Here is an 11,220-nt window from a genome sequence, read left to right as displayed (position 1 = left end):
ACAAATTGACCATAAAGAGGCACAAAAACACCACAAATCAACCAGACACAGACTCAAACGGGCCGTACGGGTTTTGGAGATGGTACCGAGCCCTCAGAGGACGTTCTAGTAATGTGACATGTTAACCAAAGGGGGCGCCGTTCTGGCTACCGTGTTCTCAGGACGTTCTGGGGATGCTGATGGAACGTTCCCACACAGTTACATCATGACAAAGGAAGAACGTTCCAACAGCGTTATCACCAAACACTGTCAGAACGTCTTCGGTCGTGCGACCTTCAACGTTCTGGGAGCTTCCTGCTGAAAACGTCGGCAGAACTTTCTCAGAACGTTTGTGGCTGGACGGTGGGAGCCAGCGAGGGCGCTCCTGATTGGTTGTTTCCTGTTGTGTTTTGCAGCAGAAGGACGAGATCAGCCTATCGGAGGGCAGCACGGTGGACCTGAGGAAGCCCGGCGAGGAGGAGGACGAGTACTCGGAGATGGCCGAGGAGGCGATGGACCCCGACAACTGTTTCCCCGACAGTAAGAACACACACTCAACACGCAAACACGCGACTACCGGGCGCTCCAGGAGTCTAACACGACCAAATCCAAGAACTCCAAGCTGCAGGTTCTGGTTGCTTTTCAGCTCCCGCTTCATGGTCCTTCACTGAGGTTCATGTTTCTCTGCAACATGAAGTCCTGCAGCTGTGTGGAACCAGAACCACATGAAGAACGAAGGAAAAGAGACGAAAAAACAAAAAGCACAAATGACATAAAAGTGACCTAAAGACGCTTAAACGGCACCAAAAGTAGCACAAAGACCAAAAGAAGGAAACGATGGCGTCGTGTTGGCTGGTTGGTTTTTAGCATTTTTGTCTTGTTTTTGTCGTCTTGTCGCTCATTTTGTCTCCTGTGTGTCATTTTTGTCTTTTTTTGTGTCTGTTTTTGGGTTTTTTTTGTTACTTTATCTCATTTTGTCTTGTTTTTGTTATTTTGTGTCTCTTTTGTGTTTTTTGTCTCATTTTGTCTCCTGTGTGTCGCGTTGTGTTTCGTTTTGTTCATCTCCTGCATCTCTGGACCAGTCTGGTCTCTTCCTGTTCACCCCGTGTCTCTGTTTTGTTGTCGTCTCTGTCGTTGTGCGTCTCATGTGGCGCTGCTGTGTTGTGTGTCCGTGGTGCTTTTGTTGGTCGCTACGTTCCTGTTTTCGTCTTCACGCTGTGAGCCGGTGTCGTTACAACCAGCAGCCCATGCCGCCGCCCGCTTGGCCCAATACTTTCATAATGAGATTTATGATGCTGCGCCGACTGACCCAGGTGAAAAACACACCTGACTCAGCCGCTTCTGTCCCGGAGCGCAGAGATTTGTCTTCCGCAGCCGGCGTGGCCACGATTCAGACACACAGTCGGGTGGACGGCATGTGCATGTGGCCGAGTCCTTGTTGGCGGCAAACCGTTCACGCTCTGGGCTCCGTTTTTAGTCGCTGGTTTGACTTTCACAGGTAACGCGAGGCTACAAAAAAAAAAAGAGAAAGACTGAGAGAGAATGAGGCCAGCCAGCTGGAAAAGCCTCTGCGACCGGCCAGGAAACATCCCCGACACCTGCCGGGGCCTCGTCAGGTGACAAACGCCGACCAGCTGACCCGACACTTTGTGCTGAACGGTTCATTCAAGGCGAGTTTAGGAGGAGAGCTAACGTATGACATGAACAAGGACGGGGAGACGAAGCGCTCCAGCTGCAGCCGTCGGCCCAGACGTCCACCTGGATGTCTGAACGTTGAACGGTTCCTCTCATGAAGCAGCTCAGCGAACAGACTGGATGTGAGCCACATCCCCCCGCAGAAGTTCTCCCTGTTCATTGTGAATTTACACAAGAAAGAGTCTCTGTTCTGTCTGGAAATACACAGAATGAGCATCAGACCTCCCAGAACAACTCCAGAGATGCTGATAGTCCTGGTTCTGAACCGGGCCCGGTCCCGCCAGAGCCTCCTCGTCTGCCAGCGAGCAGATGTTGAATTAGCTTTGATTCATTTACAAGATTGATGCGTCCGTCGCCGGCGTCCCAACACGCCGCCGGCTTCTCCCTGATTCAGCAGAGTCCTTCACAGCAGGCGCGCGTTTGTCACCGGCTGGACTCGGATCAGAACAAAACTCTGCAGCACCGTGTCGTCAGGTGGATCCAGGCGGGAAGGTACAACAGCACGATACGAACGTCTTGATCTAAAACGAGCAGCCGATTGTTCAGAAACAGAATCAGAACATTTAAACTCTAAACCGGACCCAGTAGCAGCAGGACGGAGCCGGACTGGGTTCTGACATCATGGAACCGCGTCTCGTTGTTTTTACGTGTAAACATCCTTCATTGAACCGAACAGAGAACTCAGACGTTCAATTGTTTAATCACGTCGTGTTTGTGGCGCTGACGGACAAACCGGATCGAACCGGATCAAACCGGATCGAACCGGATCAAACCGGATCGAACCGACGGATCGACGATCAATAAACTGAACATCACAAGAAAATAAACCAGAAGAGACGATTTCAGCTCACTGCCGTCAACACAACACCGGACCAGAACCAGCCGCGTGCTGATGCAGCGTTGTGTGTGTGTGTGTGTGTGTGTGTGTGTGTGTGTGTGGACCAGCTGCTCCAGAACTCGTCCAGTGAACTAACAGCATCAGACAGACAGCAGCTGTCTGACAGGAACCGCTTTGTGTTGTGTTGTGTGTCTGTTTGTGTGTCTGTGGCGCTCTGCCGGGTCGAAGCTCCGTCTAAAACCAAACAAACCCAACAAAGTTCCTCCCAAACCACCCGGTTCAGAACCACCCGGTTCTTCATCCCCACCAGCTTTACTCATGCAGCAGAAACTCTTACTGGACGTGTGACTCCAAAATGGTCCAAAATGTCTCAGAATTTTTTCAGAACACTTCCAGAGCACCTTAAACGTTCCTCACAACTCGTCCAACATGCTTCAGAGTTTCTCCTGACGACTTGTCCAGGTGTCAAACCTTCCAGAACGACTAGAACTTCTCCAGAACAACACAAAACGTTCAGAAAATCTCAAAAAGTGTCTCAGAATTTTTCCAAAATGACAAAAAAAACCCAAAAAAACAGTCGCCGTGAGGCTGTTTGGAGTTTATTCCAGATGTTTCCTGAACCGACATCAGAACACGTCCTTGTTTTATTTAGAGAACACGACGTTGGCCCAGTTCTGTCGGTTCTCTGAGAACGCTGCCAGCACGAATAAATCCTCATCACGAGTCCAATAAACCGTCCTGCGGCTCCAAACGCTGCGACAGGAAGCGCTTGTTGCTCCGCCGTCGCTGCGATGTGTTCACTGCCACGTTCTAAAGGAACCCTCAAGTCCTGAAGGTTCCCACGCCGCAGAACGCTGCTGCACGTTCTCATCGTTTCTTCACGTTTCAATCAGACGTTGGACAAACGTTTCAAAGGACATTTTCATTTCCAGTAACATTGCCCTAAAGTTTGTATAATGTTCTACTGTCAGCATTCAGAGAACGTTGTCGGGAACACTGATGACGTTCCAACATAACAAAGGAGGAACATTCCCCGACCAACGTTTAAAAGCTAAACACCGGAAGTTATCGAGTCCTCAGATGAGCTTTTATACAACGTTCCTGTAATGTCACACATTAACAAAGGCGGAACATTCTGACCGCGATGTTCTGAGGACGTTTTGGAGATGTTGTTGAGAAAACGCGTTACAGAACGTTAACCACAACAATGCAAAGTAAGGATGTTCTCTGGTTTCCTGATGTTCTCGAGGCCTCGCAGGATGTCAAACGTTCTCACGTTCCCGTAGCGACGGAACATTTCGCCTGTTTTGTGAAGAAACCCGTTCAGCGTTCCGTGGTAACGCAGGAAGAACGTTCCTAACTGGTTGTTCAGCAGAAAAATCCTCCAAAATGTCTTTTTTATAGCTTCACGTCGCCGTGGAAGCGCTGGCGCTGCACTTGTGTGTCTGTGTGCAGCTCACGCTGCTTCAGCCGTGAAGGATTGCGTCTGCGTGCGTCTTCATGTTTTCGTCCACGCTGTGATTACGAAGCACAAACAGCAGCAGCAGCCTCCCGCCGCCTGTCAGCAAGACAGAGTGTCGGTGTCGGCCCGAACGGCGACGCTTCCCGCCGCTAATTATTCACCGCGCACAGAGAAAGGTCGGCCGGTCGGACGGGAGGAAACCTCGCCGACCGATAGCGGCTCTACGGCGAGCCAAGGTCGTCGCTCAAAACCCGGCCGGTCCGACCCAACTAAGAATGGAAAGCTCCTTCCTGTATGAGCCTGATCACATGATTCATTATTTACAGGTGATGTCATTGTTTTTACGTGTAAACATCTTTCATTAAACATAAAAAAAAAAACACAGATTCTGTGAAATTAAATCCAAAAACTGTTTTTCAGTTCTGAACAATTCTTGTTTTTTTATGCGACGGTTACTTTCCGTCGTTTGTTCGCTCTTTGTTTATCAGGCACACGGCAGGAGAACACGTTCTGTCAGGCTCAGCCGTTATTTCCCTTTTATCTCCTCTCGGCCACAAACACGCGCTCACAAACGGCGTCGTTAGCTAACACGAGCTACATTAGCTCACATGCTAATCCAGTGGCATGTGGAGATTGAAGCGGCGCATCAGCGCGTTAGCCGCCTCATTGGTCAGCTAAATGCCAACTCATTGGTTAATGTTGTGCTGCTGCAGCTGTGTGTGTGTGTGTGTGTGTTCGGTTCTGCCTGGAGTCAAAGGAACCTGGCGAGAACCTTCACGTTCCAAAAACGTTCTGGGCAGCTGGAGGTTTTCTTTTAGTTCCCGGAATGTTTTTCTTGAATGCAGGATAACTGAAGATGTTCTAAAAACATTGTTAGACCTTTGTGCTCGAACGCTCTCAAAACTGACTGTGACGCTGAGAACGTTCTTCTTTTGTATCCTGTAAAGATTGTGAGAACGTTTTACAGACGGAACAAGTTACCGCATATTTACTTTTAAAGCTCACCGGCAGGTTTGTGGAACAGTGTGGGAATGTTCAGGAGGTTCTGTAATATGTTCCACCGTTATTGTGTCACATTAGGGGAACGTTACAAAAAGGTTCTGTCATCTGAGGCCCTTGTAACATCCAGAAAACATCTTTTGAACGCTGGTTTGAGAACATTCTTTCTTTCTTATAGATCTTTGTGGGTTCCCTCAATAACATCCCTAAAACGTCCAGAAAACCTTGTAGGAAGAATGCTCCCCTTTTGTTTAACATATCACGTCACAGGAACGTTTTATGAAGAACGTTCTGTCATCTGCGGCGTCGATAGCATCTTTTTTTTCCTTTTGGCTAGTGGAACTTTGCAGACCCTTCTCAGATCATTTTTGGAACAAGAACAAACAAAGAATGTTTTCATACAGAACACTTTGAGAACTTTCTTTTTATGTGACATATTACAGGTAGAACGTTTTGCCTTTTTTGTTGGAGGAACATTTTATCGAACGCTCTTCTTCAGAACTTTACCCCGATGATAACAGAAGAAGAATGTTCTCGACGCAACATTCTTCTGGGAACTAACAGAGAACTTCCTGCTGGAAACATTGGGGGAACTTTGCAGAACTTTCACCAGAACGTTTTTTTTTTTCCCCGCTGGCCGTTTCTCACACCTCTAGAACCTGATGTTCTTGTTCTAAGCGGAGGGTTCTGCGGCGCTCCCTGAGCAGCGCTCCGTGACGGATCGATGCGGCGGCGCTGGAGGAGTCGGCCGGCCCAACGAGGCGTTCAGGGCTGCGTTCAATAAGAGCCGATGGCGGCAGAAGTGTTGCGGAGGGGTTTCCCAACACGCGCCGATAACAACTCGGCCAAGTGGGCTGATTGAGTGTCGGATTACCGCTCGCTCGTTTTCATTGGATTACCCGGCCGGCATATCAGGGAAAAGCCTGTTAGTCGCCATGGAGACAGAAAGCCGCGGTAATCAGAGCCCTAATTACGCTGCAATCAGCTGGAGCGGCTCGCGGCCGCCTCCGTTACGCGGAACCGACATAATGCGCCTCGTTCACCCTGAAAAACCCGCCGGAAGCTCGTCTGAGCCCAGCAGCGGCCCGGAGCCGTCGAGGCCCGGAGCCGTCGAGGCCGGGGGAACGCTCGCACTTCCAGCTTCCTGACAGTCAGTGAACTCGTCGTGAATCATCGAGTCTGAGCTCCGAATCCGGATTGTTCTCATTTAGTCTCATTTTAACACATTAGCTCCACGTCCTGAGCGTCCTCGAGCTGCTCATCTGGAAAAAAATGTACAAAATCTGAGCTCACAATAAATTTATTGAACACGAATAATAAATCCTTTGCAGGAACCAGATGCTGTCAAGAGCCGAGACCAAAGCTCAGGGATGTGTGTCGGCTGAGCTGCTGTTCACACGACTACGGAAACTAGTTTCAAATCTAAACCGTCAAATACTGACGTGGAGCCTCCGGGTGTGATGGTGTCTGCTTTCGTTGTAGACTCAACACTGACCTAAGAATAGCAAAATATGACAGAAAAATGTTGTTTTAAACTAGTTTGCAGTGATTTAAGGCAGTTTTCAGGCTATTCTGGACATTTTTTGTTTCTTTTAGAGACATTTCAAGTTGATTATTATTATTATTATTATTATTATTATTATTATTATTATTATTATTATTATTATTATTATTATTTTCCACAATTTTGGACTGAGAGGAAATCCAACCAGCTGGATCAATGAGTAAATGCAGGATGGATCAGAACCAGAGAGCAGAGGAGCCAGATGGTGGAGATACATTCAGCATTCCTGTTGTTCTTTATTCTCTTTGCGTCATTTTACATCTTTTCGTGTCATTTGTTGTGGTTCCACAGAGCTGCACGACTTTATTTCACTGTAAAGAAAAAAACAGAAAAAGAGCCACAGTGAGGAAAAATGGGTCACGAGCAGAAAGAAAAGTCAAATAAAATCCCCCAAACTCAACTTAGTTCTGCATCATCAGTCAGTTTAGTTTAGTTTGGTTTAGTTTTGGGGTTTTTGTTGTCTCTTTGTGATTTTTGCATTTCTTTGAGTCATGTTTCACCTTTTTGTTTAATTTTTGTGTAATTTTTGCATTATTTTGTGTCATTTTTGTCTTTCTTTGTCATTTTTGTTTAATTTTTGTATCTTTTTGTAAATTTTTTATTTTTTTTGCTTTTTGTGTCATTTGCGTATCATTTCTTGCGATTTTTTGTCTCTTTAAAAAAAAATTTGTGCCATTTTTGTCTCTTTGTGTCATTGTCGCATGTTTCTGTCATTTTTGTTAAAATTTGCATCTTTTCGTATCATTTTTTGCTTTTTGTGTCATTTGTGCATCATTCCTTGCGATTTTTTCCCTTTTTTTGCCATTTTTGTGTAATATTCCATCTTTTTGTATCGTTTGTGTGTCATTTTTGCGTCTTTTTATGTCATTTTTGTGTAATTTTAGTGTCATTTGTGCATTTCTTTCTTTGATTTTGTTTTATTTTTGCATCTTTTTCTTTGTGTTTGTTGATCTTTTGCATCTTTTCGTGTCTTTTTGTGTCGTGTTTGTCATGTTGTGCATCGTTCCGTGCTCTTTTTTTGGTCTCTTTTTTTCGTTTTCATATCTTTTTGTGTTATTTTTGTGTCGTTCGTGCCGTTTCCGTGGGCCTGCAGGAGTTCATGTTGCAGTGAAAAATGAGCCACAGTGATGAAAGTGAAACAGGAGCCCAGAAAGTGGCTGTTGTTTCGAGGGTTGACGAGATCCTTCACGCTGATTTAAACATGTGGATGCTTCCTGAAAGCAGCCTGGAACAGACTCGCTGAGTTGCTCATCCTCCGATAGCGTGAGGATCAGATTCCCGTCCTGATATGTTGTCGGCTGGCGGCGCTCAGAGCTCGCCCGGATTCAATCAGCGTGTCTCCGACGACGTACGACAACCTGACGTCGACTCGTGATGGGGACTGGCGACGTTACCGAGCGAACGATGCTGACGTGCCCTCGAGCGAGTAGCGGTGAAGAGTCGAAAAGAGGCGGGAACAGAGATGAGGATGGAGGAGGTCTGAGTGAGCAGCAGCATCACAGACTGATCTGTGCTCTTAGTTTCAGTAATCCGACGGGTTTTTACATATTTTTGTCTGTGTTAGCAGCCGGTACATGTTCCAGCAGGTCTGAGCCCTTTTGTTTTTTTTTAACTGGACTCAAAATATTTATATCACTGATCAAATTCCAACTGCAATTAGAAATTCTCCCAAAATTTTCCAGAAAAAAAAAAACCCTCCTGTAATACTTTAGACACCACAAGTTCACCTCTTATTGAATACTGTGTCTACAATCCTGCTCTCTTTTACATCTTTGCAAGCTGACAGAGAGGGTTTTCTTCCTGAAGGAGGCGGAGCCAGCAGCACCTTGGACACCGAAAAGTGCACGAGAGTTAGCTCGCAGCAAGCGAAAGTAAAGGGACGTCAGCATATTAATTTAAGTTAAGGGATGTGAAGATACTAAGAAAAGTTAAGGGATGTGAGGAAATTTAAGGGAAATTAAGGGATTTTAAGATATTAAGAGAAATTCAGGGATGCGAGGATATTTAAGGAAAGTTAAGGGATGTGAGGACATTAAGTTAAGGGATGTGAGGATATTCATTTATGTTAAGGGATGTGAAGATATTAAGAAAAGTTAAGGGATGTGAGGAAATTTAAGGGATTTTAAGATATTAAGAGAAATTCAGGGATGTGAGGATATTTAAGAAAAGTTAAGGGATATGAGGATCTTTCGGGAAAGTTAAGGGATGTGAGGATATTTAAGAAAAGTTAAGGGATGTGAGGACATTTAAGGGATTTGAGGATATTAAGGAAAGTTAAGGGATATGAGGATGTTTTGGGAAAGTTAAGGGATGTGATATTGACTTCAGCCAAACCTCGAGGCTGGTTTTAAACAGTAAAAGGAAAATAAGAACGTAATGAGTGTGAATACAGCTTTGTTCACACAGCGAGTTAAGGGCAGAAAATAAAAGTGAATCCGATGTGAATGCTGCAGTCTGCTATCTTTATCACTCCATTACACACACACACACACACACACACACACACACTCACACACCGCCTGAAAGCAGAGGCTTAACATCTGTCAAAGAGTCGGTCGTTACGCAAGACAACGCGCTGCACAGAATCCATGTTTTCATGCTGAAAGGCATCAGAGCGGCACACGGAGCAGCACAGGGCAGCATGCAGCTCTTTGTGCTCGCAGTCATCAGCAACAAAACACACATGACATGACCCCGTGTGTTGTTGTGGCGACACCAGCGAGCCCGGCGGCGGCCGCCGCTGGAGGCCGGAGCTCGCTGTTTGTTCGGCTTGGTCAAGGAGAGCAGATGAAAGGAGAAATGCTGGTTCCTCCTCTGGTTTCTGTCCACAGCAGCAGCAGTGAGGGAGTTCCAGGTGTTTCTGACCCACGCCTCTGTGTGTGTGTGTGTGTGTGTGTGTGTGTGTGTGTGTGTGTGTGTGTGTGTGTGTGTGTGTGTGTGTGCGTGTGTGTGTGTGTGCAGTGTGCGTCGCCAGGTTTCACTGCTGCGACATCGACACGACTGCGGGACTGGGCCAGATCTGGTGGAGGATGAGGAAGACCTGCTACCAGATCGTGGAGCACAGCTGGTTCGAGTCCTTCATCATCTTCATGATCCTGCTCAGCTCCGGAGCGCTGGTCAGACTCACACTTCGCTCTGAGTAGTGTCACTAGACGCCTTCTGAATGAGGAGTAAATACAGACAGTAGATGTGGAGCAGCTCAGAACCCACACATTCATCAGCAGAACATCCTCAGTGAATCCACAGAACCTTCATTCTGCTTAAACACTGAATTTGCTTTTTGACCCGATCGTTCACATAAAAAGACTCTGATGTCAAACTGAAAACTGATTTCCAAAACAAAGTGTGAAGTAAGAGAAATAAAACGTGACTCTTTATCTCCTCCCTAAGTCATTATGTAGTATTTAGGAGTCTTGGTGGCCTCCTTCACTAGTCTCCTTACCTGAGTTGGGTCAGGTGAGTCACGTGGTCAATACTTCTGCACTTACTTATCCAACATGTTATATTTGTGTTTAATTGAATTACGTTGTGGAAATCTGTTTTCAGTTCGACTCCTTTTGTAAATCCTTAAAGTCAGATTAAATTGGAGGTGATTCAGTGTTGAGCGGCATTGAAGGGCAAAACCTTTCATAGGCGCCGTACATGAAACATTAGTGATGACTCTTTTAGAAACCTGGAATTGTGTTTCAATCGTGTACTTATGGTCATTTTGTATGCTGATGGAGTGCGTTTCCTCACCTCCGGAGCTGACTGGTGTGCTGCCCCCTGCAGGCCTTCGAGGACATCTACATCGAGCAGAGGAGGGTCGTCAAGGTGGTGCTCGAGTACGCCGACAAGATCTTCACCTACATCTTCATCCTGGAGATGATGCTCAAGTGGCTGGCCTACGGCTTCAAGAAGTACTTCACCAACTACTGGTGCTGGCTCGACTTCCTCATCGTCGATGTAAGTTATTGATCGGTTCCTCTCTGGTTGGTCAATCGCCTATCGATCGGTGGCGCGTGTGGGTTGTTCAAACAATTACTGTAATTACAGATTGCAGCAACTGCGATTGTGTCTCCGTGCCAGCCATGAGTTAGAATTATCAGTAAGTAATGGCCATAGAGACACAATAGGAAGAGCACAAGGAGACACAAAACGACCACAAAGAAAAGGACCACAGAATGAGACAAAACGACCACAGAATGAGATAAAACGACCACAAAATGAGACAAAACGAGACAAAAGGACCACAGAATGAGATAAAACGAGACCCAACGACCACAAAATGAGATAAAACGAGACAAAACGACCACTAAATGAGACAAAACGAGACCCAACGACCACAGAATGAGATAAAACGAGACAAAATGACCACAAAATGAGATAAAACGACCACAAAATGAGACAAAACGAGATCCAACGACCACAAAATGAGAAAAAAGGACCACAAAATGAGACAAAACGGGACAAAACGACCACAGAATGAGACAAAACGAGACCCAACGACCACAAAATGAGACAAAACGAGACAAAACGACCACAGAATGAGATAAAACGACCACAAAATGAGATAAAATGAGACAAAACGACCACAAAATGAAATAAAACGAGACAAAACGACCACAAAATGAGACAAAACGACCACAAAATGAGATAAAATGAGACAAAACGACCACAAAATGAGATAAAATGAGACAAAAC

At 46.0% G+C, this 11,220-nt stretch overlaps 1 protein-coding gene across 1 annotated transcript in view; it reads left to right on the top strand.

Moving 5' to 3' along the window:
- LOC103368275 (sodium channel protein type 2 subunit alpha-like) overlaps nucleotides 1–11,220 on the top strand; it is a 157,211-nt gene that overhangs the window by 125,475 nt on the left and 20,516 nt on the right. Inside the window, exons 19-21 of the mRNA XM_008296600.1 lie at nucleotides 402–519; nucleotides 9,499–9,653; nucleotides 10,309–10,482. Coding sequence (XP_008294822.1) covers nucleotides 402–519; nucleotides 9,499–9,653; nucleotides 10,309–10,482 — 447 coding nt within the window. The remainder of the gene's footprint in view (nucleotides 1–401; nucleotides 520–9,498; nucleotides 9,654–10,308; nucleotides 10,483–11,220) is intronic.

The sequence above is a fragment of the Stegastes partitus genome, unplaced genomic scaffold (genome assembly GCF_000690725.1).
Source record: "Stegastes partitus isolate 25-593 unplaced genomic scaffold, Stegastes_partitus-1.0.2 Scaffold1137, whole genome shotgun sequence".
Taxonomy (NCBI): domain Eukaryota; kingdom Metazoa; phylum Chordata; class Actinopteri; family Pomacentridae; genus Stegastes; species Stegastes partitus.
This window is presented reverse-complemented; position numbering and strand designations above follow the sequence as displayed.